Genomic DNA, 27,659 nt, shown 5'->3' with positions numbered 1-27,659 from the left:
CTCACTGGTTACACTTGGAAACCACATTGTTAACGATCAATGAGCTTATAAAAGTATTTTATATCGTTATAGGTTACCATACGTATTTAAGTTTCATCGTAGTTATTTTTATTGCCAGATTCATTCGTCATTATTCACCAATGACTCAAGTATGATGTCACACATTTATAATTCACCTCGGGTAACCCCCAGAGGTCCAGTCCACCAGACCTCCGGTATACAGGAGGTCTTGGTGGACTGGTTCTGGCTTCAGTCACCGTGACCAGAGATCCCGAGTGCCCTGCCAATGGAGCCTTGCTACTTGAAGGAGAGCTGGCTGAGACTGGGTGGCAGAGCATTGTGACTCCACGAAGGGTCGTGCTCAAGCCGACACTGGGATGAGCACCGTTTCTGAAATGTGTGCGGTGTCTCAATTGTGACCTCTGAGTCGGTGCTGTTGTACACCGAGCCTGGAGCGTGTGCATCGAGTCCGGAGCATGGCGATGTTGCCGTGAGTGGACTGTCTCCGAGTCTGGAGAGTGACGTCTGAGTACTCTTGATACTGATGTGTGCGTGTGCTCTGTGCCTGATCGTGTGGTGTCGTCACTCAACCGTGCGCTCTCGTGACCGGGGTGAGGTGTGCACCGGAACAAAGGGGCAGTTGAGCGTAAGAGGGGATTACTGGCCGTACATTTGCATTGCAGAAACCGGATTAATTACTCCCAAAAAGGGATTCTAGGGGATGTGTGAATGTGAATGCTTGCATCGGGTGAGTTAATTCCACAGAGGGGCTAGGGGTTGTGCTGACTCCCCGTCCGACTATCCCCTAGGTCTCATTACTTCATTAAAGCTGAACTTAGACCCCTTACCTGCCTCTACATGTGATCTCAAAACGTGTCTCTCAACGTCGCACTCTACCCACACACAGTACACGCCTTAAAGACGCCCCCCCACCCCGATTGAATAAAATTGTTCCGCAATACGGCAGGTGAGGATTTTTGGGGGGACCCACACAAACCTCAGGGTTCTCACACCTGAGCCGGCCGTAACACGCAGGACAAAGTGAAAATAAAGTGCGATATGCAGTCTATTAGAGAGCGATATGCAGTACAGAGAAGGTAAGATACAAGTGCAGGGAGACAGGGATCGATATATAAATATAAGAATACAAATTTTGCTGCCTGGGAGAGCCGGACAGACGATCACGTCCTAAGGACATGTGGCTTGCTCGTACAGTCCGTTCTCCTAGAATGCATTTTTTTCATAACGCGAATATAACACGATCGAGCGATCAGAACTGTGTCGCGCCAGTAGGAATACGCAGTTGTACGGCTGCCTTGGCGTAGTAGCAGCATGGTGCTGGATGCTTCTAGATGCTACCCATGCACCTTGGTATTTGTTCAGCCTGCGTATGCATATCACGTGTTATTGCAGACTGTGCTTTTACCCTATATTATATATTATAACGCAATTTTTTCCATAACGCAGTGTTCTTCAGTAACGCAATAACCAGCGTGTTATAGAGAGCAGAGTGAAGTTACAAACAATTAAATGTTGTACTGAAAATATAGCATTCGTGGACGATTCTGTCCCTGGCATCATCGCACGTGTAAAACGTGTAGTGTGTTCGAGGCCTCCTTCAAAAATGCCCACGATCGAGACGCACGCAGCAGCGCCGACATCATCAGCATCCTGCTGTCGGAGGAATTTCCACCACTGGCTTAGAAACTGTCAAAACAGAGACGAGCACCAGGCCCCCAATTGCTTGTTTGATTCACGAAAGATCTCACTTTTACTTTTGATTTGAAAGCCCAGAACGTGTTTTTTTTCGCTTTTCACATAGTTAATATGAACATTTAAAAAATATATATGCATCTTAATGCACAATTTTGGTATAAATCTTGTCGTTAAAGTTAAGGCACTGGGTGCGCTAATGCATGCTTATAATTTACCGCTTACGGGCAGCAGACACTCGCGCCTACGCGAAGCGGAAAAACCCCTTGCAGAGGACGGCACCACAGGGGGTCCCCCCCTTCAACACAACCCATCTCTCTACAGACAACTGCAATTCCGTGTCAACTAACCACCATGAAAGAGTCATTGTATTTGTTTTAGACAATGAATATTAAACACACTAAGCACTCACGGTAAATTAGAACCAAAACATTTGTGTAAAACCTGAAACCACGTAAATTCTAACCCCTATGTAAATTGTAAACGGTCCAAAAAAAAATCGAAAAAGCTATTCTGCAACAACGCAAAAAGACTCAGCCGTACGCCTGGGCAGCATCAAAGTCCAGCGGTGGGATGACTGAGGAAACGAACATCGTTCCGAATAAGCCCCTCCCCATCAGTGGATGTCACCACCATCACCCAGCCACAAGGAAGCTCTCACACAAGCAAAGGGAGGGAGAGCTGCCTTACGTCATATGGCCCACCAGTAACACATCGGCAAGAAATCAGCAACAGTGGACACACATCATGAACTCATTCACCGCAAGCCGATGGGTCTCTCTCTCTATGGGCCTCTCTAAATGAGTCTCGTGAGTCTGTGTACTCGAGTTTCCTGCGAGCATTTTCCAAGGGACACGAGTGGCATTCCAAACTTGCCATGCTCTCAGGCCAGCAGCTGGCTTCGAAACTTAAGACATTGGTTTACATAGGTGATAAATCCATGTCGAGATGAAATACGGAGTGCCAAACAAAGTGAATAAAACGCTGCTTTTGTTTTGCGCAAGTCACTGATGCACGGTCTGACACCATCAAAATCACACTTGTGGCTCCCTGGTTTAATGTTGGTCAGGTGAAGCTGGCGTGGTTACTGGGGGATCCTCCGGCTACACAGCATCACGAGAATACCTCGCAATGTCCCACTAATACATGGCAGGCCGATCAATAATAGCAGCCCTTCGCTAATGCACTCGTCACGTGATTAGATCACAGCGTATAGGATTCACTCCGATTAAAGATGATCCAACTCACAGCTGGAAAGTTTGGGCGTTCAAATACCCATCGCGTTTGACTCGGCCCATCATCCTTCCAGGGTGATTAAAATGCGTACCATTTTGTCATATGTCCAGTGGTTACTCCTTTTTTTTTCACGCACCCCTGCCATGAGAATGTGGAATGTTCACTATCTCATGGCTGTAAAGAGGTGACCGTCGTTTGAGTGGGAAACCATGAAGACAATGACGCAGACATACATATGTATAAAGATCCCTGGATAGCCTTTAACTGGGCATTGGGGCATGCACTGTGAGCAAGCACCTATCAAGGCCGGCATGGTACACGAGGGGGTAGGTGGCCAACACCACACCCAGCCACCTTTGTCTCCCCAGTGGCGATGTTTATTCATTGTACCAGTTAGTTACTCATTTGAGACTGAGCAGATCTAGAGGAGGCCCAGTATAAACATTCACCACTTATTGATCGCGAGTGAAAATCGAACTCTGGTCGCCAGATTCATAGCTCAGTGCACTAACCACTGGCCTATCACTCCATAATAAAGACAAAGATCCCCTATGTAGCAGACTGTTGGGGCAAGTGCTGTTAACGAGCACCTATGAAGGCCGGCATGGCACTCGATGGAGCAGTGGCTGGCACCACGCCCAACCACCTTTGTCTCCCTAGTGGTGATCTTTACACACAGCACGAGATACTCCATTTGAGGCTGAATCGACCTAGGGGAGACCCAGGACCGGTTCAGACTATACATACATAAGCACACACATCTAAACAGACAACCCATTCTCGATTACATCTTCTCAGGTAACCGTCCATCTGGCAACAGCCCATTGCGGGGTGGAGGTGGCCGACGAGTGGGGGCCGTTCATCGAGTTCAATGGTCGGGCTTGGTGGTCTGGCTGAGGCTGCCGCCCCCCCCGCCATCGTCGTTGCCTTCCTCCTCATGCCAGCCCTCGCGCTGCAGGAAGAGCGTGGCGTCGCTCGCGCCCTGCTCGTAGAACGCACGCAGCTCCTCGCGCGCCGGCGGGAACAGGGCCAGGTTCGCCCTCCGAAGGTTCCGCAGGTTCACCTGGGGCGGAAGGGAGAGGGGTGCAGGAGGTGGGGCAGAGAGGTGATTGAGGTGAGAGGGGAGGGAGGGGAGGGAGGGAGGGAGGGAATTGAGAGTAGTGAGTGAGGGTAGGTGAGGTGAGATAAGAGAGGTGAGGATTGTGAAGTGGAGGTGATGGTGGCAATAGGGAACAAGCTTTTGCGAGTTAGAGTAGACCTTGGCAGGGCACGTGGGCACCGTGGCAGGGGTGTGTGTGCCCCATAGGCGGGCGCGTGGGCACAGGGGCAGGGCGCGAGTGCCCACCATGATGTCCTGCTTGGCGAAAGTGGCGTAGAGCTCGATGGTGCTGGGGTCGTGCGGGCACACGTCATGCTTGCCGCTGAAGGGCGACACGGTGATGGTGCGCCCACCCGGCAGGTGCGGCAGGCTGTCCGTGAAGCCGCCGTCATACCATTTCTGTGGGGGCGGGTGATGCACGCAGTTAGCGAGTGCCCATCGCACAGAGACCGAGGTCAAGAGGGCATCCATCCCACCGCTGCGTGGCTCCGGCTAAGGAATCCAGGAGATTTTCAGGTCTGTTCCTAACGTATCCATCATCATCATCATAACCACCACCTTCGAATCCCCAGTGCTGTTTACACACTGCACCAGGTACTCAAATGAGGCTGCGTTGATCCAGGTGAGGACCGAGGGACAAGTTCAGATATTGTTTACCACTGATGTTGGTTGCGGCTTTGAATAGATGTCATTGTGAGCTAACCACTGTGCCACTGTTCTCCAAAACAAAGACAAAGCCATTAACAGATTGTCGGGGCAAGTGCTGTCAGCAAGCACCTATAAAGGGGGAGACGGCACACAAAGGGGTGGGTGGCCAGCACAACGCCCGGCCGCCTTTAGCTCCCCAGTGCTGATGTTCACACACCACAAGAGGTACTCGTTTATAAGGCTGAGTCGACCTAGGGGAGGCCCCACGACCGGTTAAAATAATGGTCACTGGTGTTGGCTGTGAGCGGGAATCGAACTCGGGTCGCCGGGTTCGTAGCGCGGCGTAGCGCTAACCACTATGCACGCACACACACAGGTGCACTCGTACACACGCTGCTCTTGCACGTGACTTGCGTGTGGGAGTGTGTTCGCAACACAATTGTGGATGATGATTGCGACACTCGGGGTGTAATTACCCTGGATGGTGTGTCACCAGTGCGCACCGTGCTGCCGCTTGGGAATAATGCGATGGGAAATTCCACCCGCGGTATAATTATTCACGGGGGTGAATTATCGGCCCAGTCTCTAATTCGGCGTCTCCCCGCTCGTTTGAGCAATGGGACAGCCCTTACCGCCACCGGCGAGCCCGAGACATCGGTGGACATTCCACATCACCATGGTGGGGGCCAGTTTTTCCTTGTAAAATAAGCAGGCAATATGCCTCGTTCCCATGCAAAACAGCTCTTTGGCCGCACAGGCTTCTTTCCCAACAGCATGAGCTCAAAACAAGACAAACTCTGGTTCGGTTTCAACATTCAGTACCTCACCAGCAGAACGAGGCCTGCATAAAACCAATGCTGGCAAGTTGTTTCCGACTTGTCACAATTAGTGATACTCATTTTACGAATCCTGAAGTGATGGTTGGCTGTCCACGATAAACCGCAGAACAGGGATTTGTATAATGGCATCCTTCGGGAAGTGAATCGAGTTGCCCTGCCCACCAGGCCGAATTACCACACACTGGACAAACCCGAATGCAGCACACTCCTGAAATGTAGTTTTGAGACTCAAGTTAAATAATAAACATTCGTATCACCACAATATTTTTTTGCATCATTCCCTCGAATCTGGACTCAACTATTTGTATTTTACAAGGTAAGGCCCACTGAGCTATATGGCTCTTTTTCAGAAGCAACCTGACCACTAATGACAGCTCAACGAAGTGGCTTATTACGTGGAAATGTATAGGAGCCAAACATTATAAACGCATGTTTCTAAATGTGTAGGGAAAAACCGGAAGACACGGAGAAAAATCCACACGACCATGGGGTGAACATACAAAGTCCAAATATACAGGTGGCAAGATCGCACCCACAACCTCCTGCATAACAGGCGAGGGAGATAACATCTCGGCACCGTGGCGCGCTTGTATCAGAGCTGCTGAGCTCAATAGACTTTGCTAGCTGAAATAAGTTTTGAGTGTATGAGTCTCTATGGCTCTCTTTGCAACAACACGGGTCACTACTTGTGTGTATGTATGTTGAACTTCTTTCGCCACCGTACGTAGCCAACCGTGGTAATCGGAGGTGGGGGAGAAGGACAACAAACTAAACAGTGTTCTGATACAGAACCGCCTTGGATGCCTAAATCTCCAAATCAGTGAGTTGAGCCTTAAATGTTATCAACTGGAATGTGTCAGCAAGTAAATGCTCTCCTTTCATGACCTGCTTTAATTTAATCAAAACGAGCTTCTTCACATCACGTGCGGGGGAAGGTCAATAAACTAAAAACTAAAAACGTAACTCCATGGCAGTTTATGTAAGCCTCTGTATGTACTGTAATTGTCGGTGATGGTGTTGGGCTGTGGTTGTCCTTGAATCAAGAGCTGCTAAGCTCAATGGGGCCTCACCAGCTGGACTAACAAAACCTGAGTCCGAGTCATCCCCATCAGGGTGAATAATATGAGCAGCACTTTTGTGGAAGCCTGCATTGGTCAAATTCCATATAGACTGAGTCTCCTCCCCATAGTAATGTGGAATTTCCCCTAACAGAGATAAATGTAAGCAGAGAGACACTTAAGACTGTGATGTTTTGGCCTTTGAAAAAACATTTACCTTATAACTATGATTGAGTTGCATTCTCTGGCTGATTTCCCCGCATTAGAGAATAGCAACTCCCCTAGGCACGAGCTGATTGGTTATGCAATAGTGGCATTAAAGAGTGGCTTCCTATTTTAATTGTTTTGTTTAAATAACATGACTACTTATTTATCCAGGAAAGCCACACTGAGTCACGGGACTTTTTTTATAAGGAGGGGTCCTACCTTGGGTGTTTATAGCCGATTAATCCGCGTTTATTATACATGTTGGGAGAAAAACCCATGCGTGCGAGGAGGCAATGCTCTATCCCGGAAGAGGTGAATTCCACATTTGCTGTACTGCCTTCTCCTGGAGAGCCAGGGTACGACTCCTTAATGCACGCGGCAAGTGAGATTCGCAACATTTCTGTGATCCGCCAAAAAAGCGTTGCCCTGAATGAGTAATGGAAATTCCACATTCCGATTTAGTTAAAGTCACCCCAAGAGGAAAATTGTTGACTTTAAAAGTGGTACTTATTTTATTGACCCCTGAGGGATGAGAGATGATGATGATGATGGGCTGAGAGACCAGGCGTGGAAGTCGTTAGCATTGTGACTGTGAGCCACATGCTGTAACACTGTCACCTGTTTTGATTTTACAGTTGCCGAGCACAGGCCCAAAAGGCAACAACACCGCAAGCTGGCCAGAAACCGTCAGCACTATCGAAGTTTGTTAACGACAAGAGTTAACGTGTTTCTTGAATTGAGCAAGGTTAAGAGCTTGGGCTTGGTCGATAATGGGAGGGGAATTCCAACCTGGAGCAGTGCGAGAGAATAAGCGGAAAGAGAAGTGAGGTGACCTGCAGTGTGGTGAGTGGATGAGTGAATGAGTTAGTGGGAGAGTTACAGAGTTGGAGAGCGAGTTGATTGGCGAGTGAGCGTGTTGTAACCGGCAAGTGTGGTGGCTGCACAAACTGTGGATGAGATGGATGAGTGGGTGACTTGGTGAGCGAGCCTCACCTCTCCCATGTACTCCACGGCGCTGAGCCCCGCGTAACCAGGAACAAAGCTGCTGGCCAGCAGTACCTGAGAATGCCCAAACCAAAACACACATGCACACACGCACGCACGCACGTACACACACGCGCACACACGCACGCACATGTACGAGCACGCATGCACACGCACACACACAAACAGTTCTAATGTTAGCCAATTTTGCCTTATGATGCCACAATTTAATTCAATAAGCCTCCTCCTATCTACACCACATGACACACCAGCACGTGTCCTGCCAAGAGTGTTTACTCCACCAAGTCTGCCAAAACAGTGCAACTACAATTTAAGTGTGCGCTGTGTAACTGCATAGCTCACTAATGTGCCGTAAATGTTTGTTATCAGCATGTTCCAGGCATTCGTCAAGTTCGGAATTTTTATTCGGTATTCCAATGATTCAGTTCAAATAAATTCGGATGCCCTTCATCTTTACAGCGATTTTGCCGATTGGCTAATGGAAGACGGCCTCCCCGCTGTCGTGTCATTCGTCGGGGCCGTTTCACCATACTTCACCTCCGCTTGTCAATACGAGTTGGTGAAGGGGAGGGGGGGGTGGTGGTTCCAGGCACTCGACCGTTGATTTAAGCAGTGGGCTAGGAATCAAACTCGGGTCGCCAGGGGCATAGTGCAGTGCGGTAACCACTGCATCACCGCTCCAACCGTGCTCCCGTTTTACAGGCATTGAATAGATTGCGCGAGAATTGATGGCTTGTGATTTGTGCAATTTTTCTATCCAGTATTAATGATAATTTACAGTGCCTTGTCAATCCACAGCTTGTGTTGTTTCATCGTACTTCATCGCACTGGTCAATGGGAGTAGCAACCGATTTTAGCTATCGCTAGGAACAGAACTCGGGAAGCTGGTCTAAATTGCAGGGCAGTGTGCTAATTGCAAGGCCAGCACACTCCCCACACTTTAATTATACGATAATACACGCTTATGCTCATGGCACCAACGAGACAGAATACACAGGACAGATATCACTAACAAGACAGATCACACAGGACAGATATCACCAACAAGACTGAACACACAGGGAAGACAACACGAACTAGACAGAATGTAGAGCAGAGACAACACGAACTGGCTATCGAGACAAAAAACATATCATGAATTGGATCATGCCTAGGAAACACAACACCATTTCCTCGCAAGAAGAAAGAAGAATCGTCACGTGCCAGAGATTAGTACGCGTCCATTACATGCATGAAGCGCACACAAGCACTGTAAACACAAGCACATGTGCCGGTTAATACCACGGTAAACACCGTGGGTTCTAAATTCGTGCCCCTGCTGCTGGCCACAAAGCACATGCAAACACGCGGCAGTGCTTCAGCGCTAAAGAATGTGCTGACAATGATAAGTGAACTCATTCAATTGTTCGATACATGACATGATAATTCATTCAAACACATTAAACTCTAGGTATCACTTCCTGTCACCTCCTGCTCCCTCGTGGACGTGCTTTGACAACTTCACACCGTATATTTGAAGGCGCAAGACTGCAGCGGGACATTTTCACAATTCTGGCAAATGCCCGATACTGATAGTTGCAACTACAGTAGAATCTCGGAGATCGAACGCACCAGAACTCGAACAAATCGGTGTTCGAATGATATTTCCGAACATTTTTAGCCCCAAAAACCGAACGAAATTCGGAGGTCGAACGGCCAATCGCGACTTCAAAGAACCTGTACGGCTGAGACGCGTATGGCCAGCGTGCATGACGCTTGCCCAGACAAAGGTTTTACCACCTCCTCCTCCTCCTCACCACCTTCCACTCAAGCCATCAACTCTCCTTACTACAGGTAAAGTGAAGTTCAATGTTAATTTATTTCATTTAATCCATATACTTATTCATTTATTCCATTTATATATTGTTTCTTGTTTTTTTGTATTATTTTATGCACTTCGTGTAAAAATGCTTTATGAGAGATTTCTTGTGTCTAGAACCAATTAATGGCATTCACATTAATTCTTATGGGGAAAATTAATTCGGTGTTCGAACAAATCGGTGTTCGAATGGCCTTCTGGAACGAATTAAGTTCGATCTCCGGGGTACCACTGTACCAGCAAAAAAGTCCGTACTCCAATTGTCAAACGTGTGCAGTTAAATACGCATGGATCGCTCTCTGGCGGTGCTGAAGCAGAGTAGTACATCGGCCATGATGTTGGTTCGGGTTGGCGGTACACGGCACGCAGTTTTTACCCCACGCGATCAAAGCCAAGATTGAATAATGAAGTTGTTCTGTTCATCAAGGCGAGGGCTCACTCCACCACTGCACTCATGCCGTGCGGCTGTTCCGATCACTTGAGATCTTCCGTTAACCTTTGTGTAGTGGCGTAACACACGGGGTTAGCAAAAGGGTGAGGTGAGCTGACACTGGAGTGGCGTGGCAGCAATTAGGAGGTGAAGCAGGAATGGAGAGAGTGCATTTGGGGACGAGCAGGTGTGCGCAATGGGGCACGGGGTAGACGCCGGAGAGGCGGGAGATGGAGGCGATAAGAGAGAGTGCGTGCCGGAGGCGCCGTGGAGGCGCCAGCTTAATGGGGGGTAAGTGGGGACTCCAAATCAGGAGGGATATATAAGGGAGTGTGTGGAGCAGCACAGAGAGTTGGTTGGTTGGTGCTCAAGGAGAGTCGGAGAGAAGACGCCTGGGACCTCGCCCTCCTCACCGCGTCCTCCCCAGGAGTGTTGGCTGATCCCCTGCTGGGGGCAGGGACCAGGGCGGAGGTGTGAGGGAAGCAGGACAGGGTAGCGGAGTATAGAGCGAGAGAGAGAGCGGGGGAGACAGAGTGGTTACCGTGCACGAGGTGTGCGGAGGTGAGTAGGGGGAAGTCGGGGAGTTCGGAACAAGGGTGTGTGTGTTCGTGTAAGTGAGGAGCATCCACACTGGATGCAAGGTAAACGTCCGCAACAAGCTACGAACACACACTGATGCTTGGCTGCATCAGCGCCCCGGAAAGACGAGCTGGAGGAGCAGAGTGAGATTAGAGGGAAGAGGGTTGGCGAGTCCTGTACAGGATCTTGAAGACGATGAAGGAAATTGTTGGAGTGAGCTTCGGGATCCCGTGGGTGAGAAGTCTGACTGCAGCATTTTACATAATCTGTGGAGTCTGTAGGCAAGGGATTATGGGAAGGCCGTAGAAGAGAGAGTTGCAGCAGTCGAGTCTGGATGTGATGCAGGCATGGGTGATGAGGGTCTCAGCAGCAGCTGAGGAAAGGATGACTGATGATGTGGGAGAGGTTGTGCAGATGTAGGTGTGAAGAGTTGGCCTGTATGCATCTGTCAACTAATGTGTTGAAACATTTTAGTCCTCAAGAGCCCTGGGTATCAGGGTTGAAGCAATCAAACACACACAAAAATTTAAACTTGTTTAATCTTGGTTGGCCAAAGCACAAATGTGAGCCCTCAACCCTAGAATTGGCAGCTCAGTAATCTGACAGTGATATCAACATTAAACAATTTATTTGGTGATGCTGCTGCATTGGCAGTGTAGCACAAGCACAATTAATACGACTAAGCACATTCACCAATAATACTGCATGGCCTTAAAAGGTAACAAATATAAGAGGCAACATTTCAGGCTGCAGTCCTCCTTAATTCTTTTTACGTGCTATGGAGAAAGGCCATTTGCTCGAAATGTCACCTATTATATATTTCTTTCTTTCAAGGCCGCAGTGTTATTGACGAATGTGTTGAGTTTATTTTTTTTTTTTACACGTGGCTATTACGAGCACTCTAAGCCACGAGGTTGCCCCAAGTTTCAGTTGCTTCCAATCAGAGCTCATTCTCGAAGGGTCAGTCGGGGGAGAAATTCAGGCATCGGGAGTCGACATCACCTCGGGATTTCAAACTGCTTTAGCAACCAGTAATTTAGCCTTTGCTGTGGAAAAAAAAGTGACGACGATGTTGCGAGCTGCAACACCCACACTATCTAATCATATGCAAAGCATTGCACGAAAGCTAAACCTGTCGCAATACAACCCCGCAAGCTGCCAGCTGCTTGAGATGGCCATCTAAATCTGGCCTGGGTCTCCCCAGGTGTGGTCATGAACATCGGCTGTGAGACGTTGCCCTGCGTGTTTTGCCGGCCTCTACTAATCTCCCAGTGTCTTGTTTCTCTAGATTGGCGCTCGTTAACAACGCTTGCTGTGACAAGTATATCCAGGCTGAAAGGGGAATCTATTATTTGTTGGTGTGTGTTTGAATGAGTATGTGCGTGTGTCTAGTTAGGGAGCGGTGGTGTAGCGGTTAGCGTGCTGTAATACGAACCTGGCAACCCGAATTCGATTCCCGCTCATGGCCAACACCAGTGACGATTATCTGCACCGGTCCTGGGCCTCCCCTCGGTCGACTCAGCCTCAAATGAGTACCAATTGCGGTGTGTAAACTTCGCCACTAGGGAGACAAAGGTGGTCGGGCGTAGTGCTGGCCACCCACCCCCTCGTGTTGGCCTTCATAGGTGATCGCTAACAGCACTTGCCCTGACAGTCTGTTAAGGCTATATGGGGGATCATTGTCTTTGTTTTGTTTGTGGTTGTGTTTGAATGTATATGTATGTATGAGTTAAGGCGTTTGTATGAGTGTGTGTCTTTTCTTTGTGCCTGTATGCTTCTGTTGGGAACGGTAGTGTAGCGGTTAGCGCACTGTGCTACGAATCCGGCCGACCTGAGTTCGATTCCCACAATCACCGTCAACACCAGTGACGATGATAGGAAGCGGTCCTGGGCCTCCCCTTTGTCAAGTCAGCCTCAAATGAGTACCTGGTGCAATAAACTAAACTATTTTTATTTTACCAGGTAAGGCCCACTGAGCTATGGAGCTCTTTTTAGAAGCGACCTGGTCACAAATGATCACTCAACGAAGTGGCTTCTCATTATGTGGAAATTTACAGCAGCCAAATACTCTAAACACGACCTCGGGGAAAACATGCAAACTCCAAATATAAAGGCGAACCCTCGACCTCCTGTATACCAGGCGAAGTAGTTAACATCTCGCCATCTTGGCACCTGTGTCCGAATGTGTAAACATTGCCACTCGGGAGACAAAAAAAGCGTGATTCTGGCCACCCACCCCCTCGTGTGTTGTACCAGCCTTCATAGGTGCTCGCGAACAACACCTTCCCCAACAGTCTGGTCTTTGTGATGGAAATGCGGTACAGAGTTGGATTTTCCTGCACTGCCCTCTGCTGCCCACAATGCTTATCACGTCTGGTTCATGCATAGTGGTTTCCCATTCACGCACCATCCAGGTTCAACCCAGACTTCGCTTCCGAGGCTTGATGGGATGGAGCGCACCTGTGCTAGATAAGCAATGTAAACTCACTGCACATCTGTGAGTGCACATCTAAGGCTGACTTCATATGTAAATACATGCTGTTGTAGTCAACAAAGCAACCACTGGATAATCCACTTATCGGGTACATCGTTATCTCCCGTCCGTTTAAAAAAATATTTGCCGAGCGCTATATTCTCAAACTGGATAAAGTTACACTGCAATTTCCTACACCTGCCCCAATATCCAAATATCCATCTCTTTGAAGTGTCATTTTTTTTCATTTAAACAAACAAGACCGAGCGATTAGGCTCATCCCGAGCGTAACAAGGGAGGCTGCTTCTCTGCTTCCGTTAGCTAATTCCACACCTGCTCGAGCGAACGTGTCCAACTGCCGAGTCCCGCCATTGGCGTGCGCGTGGGATCGCTACAACAAAGCAGCAGAGCGGATTCTAACGAGCTCTCCACCCTTGGCCCCAGAAATCTTGAATCGCATCCAGAAGCTGCGAGTTGATATCCCAGTTAAGGGCCGCAAGCGCCAATCGTCGTCTTCCCCTCCATGGTCGATTAAAAGGAATACCGCTTTGTGGGAGGTAACAAATGCATGTCCGGTGGAGTGGTGATCCCCATCATAGGAATGTGGAATTTCTTGCCGATGCTAGCCCAGGGCTGGAGTTGGATGTGACGACTGGCACCTGCCGATTGCAAACGTCGGGAGACCGTAGGGAGGTTTAATGTGTTTCTGAGCTTACGTTACACATTCGGGCACACCCATACATGAACGCGGAAACCTAAACATGCATATAGGTGGATACATACACACAATAAGTATACACAAACATAGACAAAGATCATCCATGAGCACCGAGCACAGCACACGAGGGTGGGTAGCCAGCACCACGCCCGGCCGCCTTCGTCTCCCGAGTGTTGATGTTCAGGAACCATACTAAGTACTCGTTCCAGGCTGAGTCGACCTAGGGGAGACCCAGGGCCGGTTCAGATATTCGTCACTGGTATCGGCCATGAGCGAGATTCAAACTCGGGTCCCTGGCTTCGTAGCGCAGTACGGTAACCGCTACGCCACCGTTCGCACATGCGCACACACGTACAGCAGGGCACACAAGCGTGCGCATAGAAACAGGACAGCTGTGCCCTGGCCTCAAGGAATGTTCCAAAGCACCAGGTGTTTCCTTTCATAATGTGGGAAGTTGGTCCATAGTGGGTTTCACCATCAATGCGGTAGAGGCACATGCACACAGCTAATAGTTTTTGTTATTGTCTTTGAACCTATCCACGTGACTTTACCGAAAGACTCAAAGAATATGAATACACACACACAAATTATGTTGTAATTATATAACGAAAACCATAATCGGTACTTTTGTAAGATGGTCTTGGTAATTGTCTATGTGTGGCTAGAATTTCACATCTGCACGACTACCTCACACCGTGGCTGCTTTTCTCTCCCCAATTATAATCTTTGCACACCAAATTAACCCGAAGAAAAAGCCCAGGACATCACGGTCACGTCGCTGGGCTCACAAAGACAAAGATCTCCCGTATAACCTTCAACAGACTGCTGTGGGCAAGTGCTGTTAGCGAGCACCTTTGAAGGCCGGCCTGATACACGAGGGGGTGGGTGGCCAACACCACACCCGACCGCCTTTGTCTCCCAAGTGGCGATGTTTACACATCGCACCAAGTACTCATTTAAGGCTGAGTCGAGCTGAGTCAACTTAGGGGAAGCCTAGGACCGGTTCAGAAAATCGTCACTGATGTTTGCCGTGAGCGGGAATCGAACTCGGGTCGCCGGGTTCGTAGTGCAGCGCGCTAAATGCTATACTACCACTTCCCACACACGCAGACGCGCTCACACACCCAGACACACACACACACGCACACTCACACAGACAAAGATCCCCTGTATGGCCTACACAGACTGTTGGTTTTGTTGGTATGACTGTAGATAATTTTGGTGGTGGTGCTGATGGTTGTGCTTTTGGTAGCGTCGGTGGTTGCAACGCTTTTGGCGGAGCTGATGCTGTTCGTGTGAGCGTGAGCGACGGTGGCTTCGGTGGAAGCATTTGTATTGTGTTGCTGGCACCTACACACGTGGCCTATAATCCTGCACTGCGGAGGCAGCACCTCCGATTAGCACGGTGAGCTACGTATGGTGCGAAATAAGTTCAACACACATACAGCAGCGACGGTTGGTGGATCACACAGGATTTCAAGGAGGAACCATACCCTGGCTCGACAGAAGGCAGTACAGCAAACTGTGAACTCCACCTGTCCCTTCTGTATGGGATAGTGTTGTCCCCTCGTATCTTGTTGTGTTGCTGTTGTTGGGTTTGTTGTTCTTAGTGTTATTATTGTCGTGTTGTTGTCTGTGTGGAGGTTGGTGTGTGTGGTTGTGTTTTGTGTTGTGGTTGTGCACGTCACCTGCATAAGTTCGTCGCGTGAGCTGAAGTGCGATACGAGGCGGTTGCGCCGCGTGCGTGCGCTCGTGATGGACACGTGGAGACGTCCCTCCGCGCGCTCGTGCGCGTCGCTTGGCAGGATCGACTCGATGCCCTCGCTGTGCACAAAGACAAAGATTCCCCAAAGAGCCTTCAATAGCTTGTAGGGGCAAGTGCTGTTTGTAAAAAGCACGTATGAAAAGGTTAAAACTATAATACCTAAACTATAAACGAAACTATTTTTATTTCACCAGGTAAGGCTGACTGAGCTGCATAGCTCTTTTTGAGAAGCGACCTGGCCACAAATGATAGCTCAACAAAGTGGTTCATCACGTGGAAATTTACAGCAGCCAAATAGTCTGAATACACATCGATTCTAAATGTGGAGGGAAAAACTGGAGAACCCAGAGAAAAATGCACTTGACCACAGGGAGAGAGAGAGACATGCAAACTCCAAATATATAGGCAGCAGGGTTGGGATCGAACCCACGAGCTCCTGTATCCCAGGCAAGGTAGTTAACATCTCGTCACTGCGGCGCCTTCTTGGCATGGAGCACGAGGGGGTAGGTGGCCAACACCACACCCGGCCGCCTTTTTCTCCCTCATGTTTACACACTGCACCAGGTACTCATGTAAGGCTGAGTTGACCGAGAGGAGGCCCAGGATCGATTCATATCATCGTCACCGATGTGAATCGAACTCGGCTTGCCAGGTTCGTAGCGCAGAACGCTAACTGCTCACACGCACAGCAACAACAACAACTGTCGCCGTACGCCACTAAGTGGTGGTGACATCACCACAGTGCTTGTACCAGGCGTGGTGCACTTTTAGCGAGTGGAGTTTGTACGAGTAGAAAGCAGCCACCACCTCAAGTTAACCTTAGTGTCAAAGGCACGGAACAGATCCAGGTGCCAGGGATTGATGAAGACAATTGGCACACACGCACGCACAAGTGCACAAGCGCACAAACACATGCACGCACAAGACGCAAATCCCCAATGTAGCCCACACGAGCTATTAATAGCAATGTCAACTTGCAATGCACTACCGCACGGTATTCAATTACAGCTTGAAGAGAGAGAGAGAACGATTCTGAGGCACGAGCCAGAACCCCAAACAAGCAGGAAGGCAGCAGCTACATGGCGAGCCGGCGCCAAAGCACTGTCCCTTCCCCCGTAAACCTCTGCGGTCCTCTATATCAGCTAATTAACGGGTGTTCATACATTTAGGAGGAAATCGGAGCAACCGGAGAAAACCCACGCGTGCGAGGAGGGCAACACTTTATCCCATACAAATAGGACAGATGAAATCAGCCCACAAATCTGGCTGTTGTCTGATGAAACTCGTTGTAATTACTGGTGAAACGTTGTACTCAGATTGTAAATGTTGTGGCTTTGCTCTCCAACACACCGGTGTGCTGTACCAGTAACTAATTGGCACGTTCTGTTTACGTGACAACCTTACTAATTGGCTGTGTCGGGTGGTGGCGAGTTTAACGACACATTTATATATTTACCAGGGACGTGCGGTCAGGGGAGGCAGGAGAGGCAGAGCCTCACCTGTCATACTCCAATGAAAATAGCTGTTACGAAAAGTAAAAAAAAAGAATAATCAAATCAAATAAATATTAAGATTTTTCTACTGATCTGTGTTATAAATGTCATTTCTGTACGATTCCAATCATTTTTATAGTCAAAATCATAAAATTTGCGGAGCTCCGCTGCAAATACATGAAGAGACGAGAGGTGAGGCAGCAACGAGCTCAGCCTCCCCTGATTACGCAACCCCTCAGTAACTGGATGGAGTGCGGGCAATAAGCGCGTGCCTGTTACCATCTCAGTATGTCACCAATATAATGTTTGTAGACCCCTTCTTTTCATGTCCTCGCCTTCCATACTCCAGGTAACTTATTTCACGTATGTGTATAAAGATATTTAGACTCGCTGCAATGAAAAAGCACCAAGGGAGGCAGCTATCACATCTGCCTCACTGAGGGGGACGTGTCTAACATGCCCCCCTCAGTGAGGCCACGCCCCCCCCCTCAGTGTGTGAATCTGGCTCTGACACTAGCCAGTGCCTCCCCAGCCATTGACCGCACCGCATGTCACTGATATTTACGCGATATAACCCAAAAAAAACCTGTATTATGAAATCAGTCCACGTTTCGCTGTACCGCATTCTCCTGGCGAGCCTGGGTATGGCTCCTCCTGGACGCCCGCGGGAAGGGAATCTGACAACATTTTGTGTGATCCGCCAACCTTCGCTGACTCCGCAATTCTGGATCACAGGCCACATGCGCGTGTAGGATGAACCTTTGAAGGCCAACACGGCACATGAGGGGGTGGTGTGACTCGCACACCCGCCTGCTATATCTCCCCAGTGCTGATGTTTACACATCGCACCGTGTACTCGTTCATAGCCAAGTCAACCAGTCCAGTTCAGATATTCGTTATCGATGTTGGCCGGGAGCTGGAATTCAAACTCGGGTTCACAACCCAGCACACTGGCCACTGCGCCACCCACGTATAGCGCCGCCCTCCCCCATGGTAGCGACCCCCCCCCGCATTCCGTGGATCAAACAAATCACTCGAGACGCCGGTGTACGGCAGCCAAGAGTAGTTGATGCGAATGCTGTCGCAAGAGCGCAACGGTTCTTCACGGTCTATGCGTGACGAATGAATGAATGAGCTAATAGCAAGGATAGCTGAGGGAAGACAGTTACAGGCTGTGTGGGCAGATGCGATTTACTAACCTCTCACCAAGTGAAGGTTGACTGGGGGGCTTTGACAGAGAGTCTCGGTTACTACCCCTGACCCTAAACAATGAAAAAATAACACGTTTAGAACACTGAATGCCTTATTATGGGAGCAAGGTTTGGGTCTAAAAAATCAAATCAACTCAGATGCCACCGGCCTGCGCTCGAATCCGATTCTCATCGGCACACCGGATCAGATTCTGATGGATGGGTATTATCCTTTCATACAAATAACGTACGTCGTGCAAGTGATTTGAATATCGGAACCCACCAAATGGCCGGGTTAGGATCATGGCTGTAACATGCTTTGAAAATGTGAAACTCCATTCACGTGGTCGTCGGGGATGAGCCGCACCCTGGCTCGCTAGGAAAAGGCATCGCAAAATGTTGACCAATCTCCATCCATTCCAGCTTCATTCCCATGGGCGTCAAGGAGGAGCCCGATATTGATTCACTAGGACAAGGCGGTACAGAAAATGTGGACCCCACCTGTATCTGTCTGCGGCCGTCTGGAACACCCTTCCGATATTGGAAAGCCACAGGAGCTGCGCACTTTTAAATGTAGATTGAAAACTTCCTTTTAGAACTGCTTTTTGAGTTTAGTTTGATCTCCCCCGCACATCCAATAAGCGCAGTTGGCTACATATGGTGCAAAAGAAGTTCAACATACATGACATACAACATATGGGAGCATGTTGCCCCCTCCTTGCAGGTGCTCCGATTTCCTCCAGCAAGTATTTGTTGATTGGCCAATAACGCCTTCATGTAAAGAGCACCACAGAGCTTGGGCAATAGTTGGTAGTGCCAGCTCACAGCGTGGCTGTTGCCTTCCCGCCTGCCTGTGGTTCCTTCTTGTGCCTCCAAGTCTCTCTCTCTCTATTTGACAGCAAGCAAGTGCCGTGCAGCGGCGGGTTTACAAGTTAAAATGATTGAAATTATTATTGCTCAGAATCATCATCCGAATATGTATTCATACTGGAGAAATCCGACGAGTTATAAAGCTCTTTTTCACAGATGCCCAGTAGGGGCATGTGGTCAGAACGTTACAACAACACACAAACACGATAGGAGTGCAAAGTATAGGAAAGATAAACAAATCACTTGAAAAAAATTAGACGAATAAAACTACACAATTTTATTTTACAGATAAAGCCCACTGAGCTATTAGCTTCTTTTTCAGAAGTGACCTGGCCACAAATGATAGCTCAACGAAGTGGCTCTCATGTGTAAATGTAGAGCAGCAAAATAATCTAAACGCATGTTCTAAATCTTGAGGGAAAAACCGGGATGAACCTAGTCACATTCATGTAATTCACATGCAAATTAAGTAAAGACTCAAATTCGCCCTTTGGCCTAACAGAAGGTTAAAGATGCAACGATTTGCGACCGATCGCCGTACCGAAGCTTCTGCATGAAGGGGAAGCCGGGGGTCAAGGCGCCCAGGTGCTGGGAGCGGATCTCCTCTGCAAACTTGTACGAGAACTCCGTGCAGTCCTGGAGAGACGACACACGGGGACACGTCGATTTAGGGTTCCCACCCACAATCGCCGAGCGGCCCCACTTCCCACCCGCGATCGCCGAGCGGCACTCACCGCAATCCTGTGCGGCGCGGTCACCATGACGGCCGCGGCGAGAGCCCCGGCCGAGGCCCCCGCGTAGGCGTCCACGGCGCCCAGAAGCCGGCGCCCGCGCCGCAGCAGCGCGCTCGCCGCGCCCAGGTGGTACACGCCCAGGAAGCCCGAGCCAGCAAACGACAAACCCAGCAGCGGCACCATCGCCTCTCGCGCCACTGAGACAAAAACAAGAGGCGGAGCGAGAGAAAGCAATATCTATCTTGCGTACACAGACATCCATCGCGTGTACAGAGAGTAGGATCTACCACGTGTGCGCAAAGCCAGGAGTGGTCCTGGCTGAGCCGGTAGCGATTTATCCCGTGGCTGCTCAAGTGCATCTGAAACTCTCTCTCCTGCTCCACGTACGAAGCATTCAGACTTCAATCTTGATTTTAAGCTATCGTGACTGCAGGAATCCATACCCTTTGGTTCTTTCGTTAAAGTCACGTAGGTAGAAATAAAATAAAATAAATCACGACGTTTCGGGCGCAACACAAGCATCGGTCATCAGGTGGGACAACCACAGCATGAAGCAATTGCTGAAGTGGGCCTCTTGTCACAGCAGCCCTTTTTCCCACTTCAGCAATTGTTTCTTGCTGTGGTTGTCCCACCTGATGACGGACGCTTGTGTTGTGCCCGAAACGTCGTGATTTATTTTACTTTATTTCTACCTACGTGACTTTAACAAAAGAACCAAAGAGTATACATTCAGACTTCATTCGCCTTCAGAAGTCGGCTGAATGGCCCAGGTCTTTCCTGACTTCCCACCTGGTTAAACAGAATAAACTTAATATAACATATCTATATGGGTCTATGTCTATATTTCTATATCTCTATGTATCCTTATATGGCTCTCTATAACTAATAAATATCTATATATCTATATGGGTCTCTATGTATATGTGTCTCTATGTAGTTGTACGTGTCTTTATGTATCTCTATGTGTCTCTCTATAATCCATGTATCTTTATGTATCACTATGTGTCCCTATGTATCACGAAATATCTCTATGTGTCTCTCTGTATATGTGTCTGTATGTAGCTCTATGGGGTATTTGTATCTCTATGAGTCTCTATAGCTCCACGTGCTTCTATGGGTCTCTCTGTAACTCTATCTTCTCTATGTAGCCGTATGGGGTGTCTTTATATCCCTATGGGTCTCTATGAATCTTTATGGGTATCCATGTCATTTGGTGGCCCAGACCACTGTTGCAAATGAGCCCCGTGCTGTTGTCTTGAGCTCTCAGCTGGATGAACAAAACCAACGTGGAGGCGCCGCACGAGAAACCTTGACCCCTGTGATCGACACTTCCAAGTTAACAATCCGACAATTATTACATCCGTTTCGCAACATTTTGTGCGCATTACAAACTGTTCATGTATTAGTATTATTAATGTATAGGCACAGATAGAGATGTATTACTACATTTTATTGCAGCGGTGGTGCAGTGTTTAGCACACCGTGCTAGGACCTGAGCTCGATTCTTGGTCACAACATCAGTGGCGGGCAGCAGTTGGAACGTGCTAGAAAGCGCAGATAGTATTAAACCAAAACTATTTTTTATTTTACCAGGTAAGGCCCACTGAGCTATGAAGCTCTTTTTCAGAAGTGATCTGGTCACAAATGATAGCTCAACGAAGTGACTTATTACGTGGAAATGTATAGCAGCCAAATACTCTAAACGTATGTTGATTCTAAACTTGGAGGGAAAAATCGGAGGACCCAGAGAAAAGTCCACGTGACCACGGGGAGAGACATGCAAATTCCAAAAATACACCAGGCATCGTCAGGGTCGGGATCGAACACACAACCTCCTGTATATGAGGCGAGGTAGTTAACATCTCGCCACAGTGGTGTGGACCTGATGGGTTTGCATCCTCACCACCACATTCACAGCGTGGTGGAGTCCCCTGATCGTTCCACTTATGGAGGGAATATCCCCACACAATCTTCCAGAGAAAAAGCACGCACACTCCAAATATACAGCAGGTGTCAGGGTAGGGATCAAACTCACAGCCTCCTGCATACCAGGTGAGGTAGTAAACATCTCGCCACCGTGGCACGCCCACAAAGCACGTGCATACTGGCATGAAAAAGAAACGTTTACTATTCCTACTGCTGCCATGTTTCCGCAGAGGGTAAACGGCGGCGAACATGAGCTGCTACAAAAAACCGAACAGGTTTCATAGTGGCACATATACGTTTACATTTCCACTGCTGGCGGGGAATGTAATCTAAACAGGTCCTCACCAACCTGCGATGACCAGCATAGCGATGAGGACTGGTGACAAAAATTTCCATGACCGACACAGTGCAGGATGGCCTTCACTCAGCAATGGATTGACAACAGCACCATGTTGTAACATTTTTTTTAAGCAACTGAGAATTTATATTGCCTTATGGAGCTTGGACAGTAGTCATGGATTCTACTGTACTGCCCTCTGCTGTCTATGTAGCCCTACAGCAGCCATGAACCCAGCGTCACCCTCATTCACATGAACCCAGTGTCACCCTTAATCCAAGGTTCCACTGCTAAGCGTGCAATGTATGTTGAACTTCTTTCGTACCGTACATAGCCAACCGTGCTAATCGGAGGTGAAGGGGAAGCACAACAAACCAAATGCGAAGAGTAATAGCAGAGACCACGCATGCGTTTTCTTACAGAGAGCAGTGAGTTCAGTGTTGGTGGAAGTAGAGGGGCAGGAGGAGAATGTGTCACCACATGAAGTTGGCACCAGCAGGAGCACCCAAAAGCCCTGGAAGAACTGCACACAGCAAAGACACCATTTGTTTAGGAGGCCACCGATAGCTGAAGAGGGTCAGTGAAGTGAAAAACAGTCCAAAGTGTTGCTTCATTTAAATAAATAAAACTTCAAATTTACTGGGTGGCATTTAACCCCACTCATAGTTAATCTGTTCAAAACAACCAACTGGATTAATTGCTCGAAAATGTTGGGTGCAAATGCTTTTGACAACACTGCACCCAGCCAACACATTGCATTTTTTGTTAATGTTTCACCTTCATTATATATTTTGTTTAAACAAATCTGAAGAGATTGCTTTGACTTACCTGAGGTTAAAAAAAATCACATTTGTCAATAACACTGCCTTTAAACAAAAAAAACGTTATATTTCAGGAAATTGTCCTTCTTCACAGCAGACATACAGCTGCCACTCAACCTCCGTGCTGTCATGAAGGTCCACTGCCCCAAATGCCACCTATATATTTTTCTAGTATCTGGCTGCTGTACATTTCCACGTGATAAGCCACTTCGTTCGGCTATCGTTTATGGCCGGGTAAAATAAAAAATATAATTAACATTGTTTACATTTTAAGGTCACACAGTGTTATTGACGAATGTGTTATCATATGCGCTTGTGCACCACTGCCAAAACCGTAACAGCATCACCAAATAACATGCTACACGTAACGTTGTTGTGCATTTGCTTTTTCCGTGCGTTATTTTTAGCTGTGCGTTGTGTTACACTGCATTGGTTGTCACTTGTTGACTCAGGCCACCCTTGAAAAGCAGACTAAATGTCTCTTCATGCACTCGCCTGGAAAAACAAAACCCATCCACATATCCAAGTACCAATGGACTTGCTGCCATGTTTACCTGTTTAAACTAATGTTAGCTGGCAAACAATATTCATGCAGTATTCGTAAGTCCCACAGATCGCTACCCTCGAGACTCATGGTTTGTCACAATTGAGTGGATTCTCATGGCAGTGCAAACGGATTCTCACGTTGTTTTAGTCGCATACCTTGTCAACCCCTTCTCAGTGCCGACTTTATTACAGACGAATTCAGATCTTATTGGTGCACCCCGTGCCCTTATAAATCTCAACGTTCATCCTACAAAGTCCAGTCACAAGGGAGAAACACAATGAAGTAGACAAAAACATTTTTTTGCCCGGATTGAAAAGGCTGTACGCCGTATAAACCTGAAAACTATTTCCCTGTACAAGATTATGGCCAAACCTTATCGATTGACAAGTATGCTGTTGTGAATAATACACTCAGCCCTATTTATTGCAGTGTCTCAACGGCAGCCGCTGTTGGTGGTTCGGGTCTTATATGTCGGAATAAGAACATTTATGGGACCTCCTTGACCGGTACCAAATTATGAGCATAGGTTTTGCTGCAATGCAAACTCACTCAGTAGCCCCCCCCCCCCACCTCTTATCCAAAATTAGACTCGCCCTTGCCCACATAACAATTTTAAATAAATGATATGCCTCATATCCTTGGGTTTGGGGGGGGGGGGGCCAGGGGTCTGTTTCTTAAAGTTTCCTTTCAGTTTTTTGGGTTTCCCTCAATTCCTAAAGATTCCATCGCAGTTTCTTGGGTTTCTGTCTGTTTTTGGGGCTTTTCCCGTTTTTTTTCCAGTTTGAGGTCTCATTAATTTAGAAGATTTGGTGTTGACAAGCACTTTATGCATATTCTAGGTTGATGGATTAACTTTCTAATTTATTATGAGTGGTCAGACGTATCCCTCGTTTGTTACTTAAAATTGAAATCGTGCCATTCAGTGTACAAGACTTGTATTTGGCCGAGTAAATACACTGTTAAGAGAACATAAATAAACAAGTGTGTATGTTTAACTTCTTTCGTACTGTAAGTAGCCAACCGTGCTGATCGGCGGTGCGGGGGAAGAACTAAAACACAAAAGCAGTTCTGAAGAAATTCGTTTGAATGTCGATTATTTAAAAGTGCATCTCTCCAGTGGCTTCCTAATATCGGAAGAACGTTCCAGACGGCCGCAGAAGCGCATCTGAAAGCGCGCGATGCTGTGACCATGTTTGTTCGATGGTTAGCCAAAAAGCCACCGTGAAGACGAGCAGAGATCGCGTGATGGTGTATGCTCCTTGACGAGATCAGCAATCTATTGTGGTTCATTTGTGCAAAGGACTTTATACAGGAGTGCCCTTATGTCCGACGGAAGGTTGTGTTGCTTTGGAAACGTCGTGATTTAATTTGATTTCTATTTTTATTCTTGTTTTTTTTTTCACCTACGTGACTTTACCGAAAGAACCAAAGAGTATAGAACCAAAGAGTAACTTTTTAAGTCTTTCCCCTCTCTCCAATAAACTGAAGCCCGCAATCGCGCACGGCCCACCACGCCACAGCCCGCACGGGACGCCCACCCCCCCTCCTCGCCTCGCCGCGTGCCGAGCAACTGCCACGAGGGACGCCGGAACCTCGCGAGACTCTACGCGAGACGCGAGAGTCTCGCGGCCTGCGTTGCTAAGGGCGGGCCAGCAGCCTGCCCCTCGCCTAAACATTCACGAGGGGTATAATGAAAAGGCAGCGAAACACACCCAAAGTGTCCAAAGAGAAACGGCTCCCCCCCGCCCCCATATCCCGGTGTCTCCGTGTCGCCTCTGTGATTGCCTCCACTCCGAATTCAAAGATTCGGGGTTCTGTGTTCACGCGAGACCTCACCGCCTTCACTTGCGGCGCCGTCCGCCTCGGCCAGCTCGGCCATTGTTGCGCAACACGCGAGGTGACGTCACCGGGCTGCGTGACTCTCCCCCCACCGCTTGCCAGGCAAGAGGGTTTCCCTCCAGATTAATTAGATTTGAGGTCAATAGGCGTACAGCCGCTTCAATGCGAGCAAATTTTTGTTGTCACATTCTTTGTTTCTCTCCTTGTGGTGGGACTGTATAGGATGAACGTTGAGATATCTGGTGACCAATCAGGTCTGAATTGGTCTGTAATAAGGCAAGCCCTGATAAGGGGTTTATATGTATGCGACTCCAATGCGTTAGATTCGACTAACAAATGATATAAGACGCCGGCAAGATGACTATTATGTATCCTCATGTTAACCCATGGAAAGCCCTCGCTGCATCTCAAGATATATATTTTAACAGAAGGATCCTACCCAGTTCTGCGCAGTAGGGGGCGATGTTTCTGCTGCTGCTGCTGTTTGAGGGGCTACAGCTGGTGGTGCATCTACCGATCATCTCAGTCAGCCAACCCATGGCACCTGCTGGGTCTGTCCCGAGACCTCCTCCTGCACCTAGCCTGGCACAGTAGGGGGTACAGCTGGTGGTGCATCTACCGATCATCTCAGTCAGCCAACCCATGGCACCTGCTGGGTCTGTCCCGAGACCTCCTCCTGCACCTAGCCTGGCACAGTAGGGGGTACAGCTGGTGGTGCATCTACCGATCATCTCAGCCAACCCGTGGCACCTGCAGGGTCTGTCCCGTGACCTCATGCACCTAGCCTGGCACAGCAGGGGGTACAGCTGGTGGTGCATCTACCAGTCATCTCAGTCAGCCAACCCATGGCACCTGCTGGGTCTGTCCCGAGACCTCCTCCTGCACCTAGCCTGGCACAGTAGGGGGTACAGCTGGTGGTGCATCTACCGATCATCTCAGTCAGCCAACCCATGGCACCTGCTGGGTCTGTCCCGAGACCTCCTCCTGCACCTAGCCTGGCACAGTAGGGGGTACAGCTGGTGGTGCATCTACCGATCATCTCAGCCAACCCGTGGCACCTGCAGGGTCTGTCCCGTGACCTCATGCACCTAGCCTGGCACAGCAGGGGGTACAGCTGGTGGTGCATCTACCAGTCATCTCAGTCAGCCAACCCATGGCACCTGCTGGGTCTGTCCCGAGACCTCCTCCTGCACCTAGCTTGGCACAGTAGGGGGTACAGCTGGTGGTGCATCTACCGATCATCTCAGTCAGCCAACCCATGGCACCTGCTGGGTCTGTCCCGTGACCTCCTGCACCTAGCCTGGCACAGTAGGGGGTTACAGCTTCTGGTGCATCTATTGGTCATCTCAGTCAGCCAACCCATGGCACCTGCTGGGTCTGTCCCGAGACCTCCTGTCAGCGAGCCTTCGACACTTCACGTGGCCTCAAAGTGCACCTAGCCTGGCACAGGCGCCGTGGTGATGCCACCGTCACTTAGTGACAAATGGCGGGTATTGGTATTGGATCTCAATCTCTCCACAGTGGCGAGATGTTAACTATCTCGCCTGGTATGCAGGAGGTCGTGAGTTAGATCCCGACCTGACGTCTACTGTATATTTGGAGTTTGCGGTGTCTCTCCTCGTGGATTTTTATCCCGGTCCTCGGTTTTCCATCCACATTTGGAATCAACATCACGCGTTTAGAGCATTCGGCTGCTATAATTTTCCACGCCATAAGCCACTTCGTTGAGCTATCATTTATGGTCAAGTCGCTTCTTTAAAAAGAGCTACATAGGCTCAGTGGGCCTTGCCTGGTAAAATAAACAATTGTTTCGTTAATAGTTTAAGGAGGGAACTCTCCTGACGAGGAGAGGGGCTGAGAGAAAATGTGCCAAAAGGGGGTGACTCTAAATGGCCCCAGAGTCTCTGGCTCACAGGTAGAGGGTTCTAGGACTGTAGGTGCAGTGGATCTACTATGAAGATGCCCCACTGATGCTGGTGGTGGTTGGCTGACCACAATGAGACACCTATATTTCCCCTTCTTCCTAGGGTTTACGTAAATAACAGACCTCGTATCACACCTCAACAATGGGTACAACAGGTGCAACACTCCTGCGAGAGAATACAATCCATAAGTGGTGTTTCTGGGGTTAGATCGTGTAAATATAACCGACATCCAATTAGTAAGGTTTGTCACGTAAACATAGAGTGCCAATTTGTTACTACTTCAGCACACTGCTGTGTTGGAGAGTAGACCCACTCAAATTGTCGTGTGGTGGCGGGTTTAATGACACAT

At 48.7% G+C, this 27,659-nt stretch overlaps 1 protein-coding gene across 5 annotated transcripts; it reads right to left on the bottom strand.

Annotated features, from left to right (window-relative positions):
* Positions 1–1,048: 1,048 nt before the first annotated feature.
* LOC133353786 (patatin-like phospholipase domain-containing protein 4) lies at positions 1,049–25,443 on the bottom strand. Of its 5 annotated transcripts, XM_061570189.1 has the most exons (10): positions 25,383–25,403; positions 23,702–23,792; positions 22,599–22,701; positions 19,916–20,112; positions 19,723–19,817; positions 18,321–18,383; positions 15,552–15,687; positions 7,794–7,859; positions 4,295–4,447; positions 1,049–4,012 (listed from the first exon to the last, which is right to left on the bottom strand). In XM_061570189.1, the coding sequence occupies exons 4-10, from the start codon at positions 20,096–20,098 to the stop codon at positions 3,818–3,820; spliced, it is 891 nt and encodes a 296-aa protein (XP_061426173.1). In that variant the 5' UTR covers positions 20,099–20,112; positions 22,599–22,701; positions 23,702–23,792; positions 25,383–25,403; the 3' UTR covers positions 1,049–3,817. The 5 variants fall into 5 exon arrangements, with proteins under 5 accessions (XP_061426173.1, XP_061426172.1, XP_061426174.1 ...); XM_061570188.1 differs by lacking the exon at positions 23,702–23,792 and having other exon boundaries at positions 25,383–25,443; XM_061570190.1 differs by lacking the exon at positions 23,702–23,792 and having other exon boundaries at positions 25,259–25,427.
* Positions 25,444–27,659: the final 2,216 nt, after the last annotated feature.

The sequence above is a fragment of the Lethenteron reissneri genome, chromosome 45 (assembly GCF_015708825.2).
Source record: "Lethenteron reissneri isolate LAM-NWPU_2019-01 chromosome 45, ASM1570882v1, whole genome shotgun sequence".
NCBI classification, from domain to species: Eukaryota; Metazoa; Chordata; class Hyperoartia; order Petromyzontiformes; family Petromyzontidae; genus Lethenteron; species Lethenteron reissneri.
This window is presented reverse-complemented; position numbering and strand designations above follow the sequence as displayed.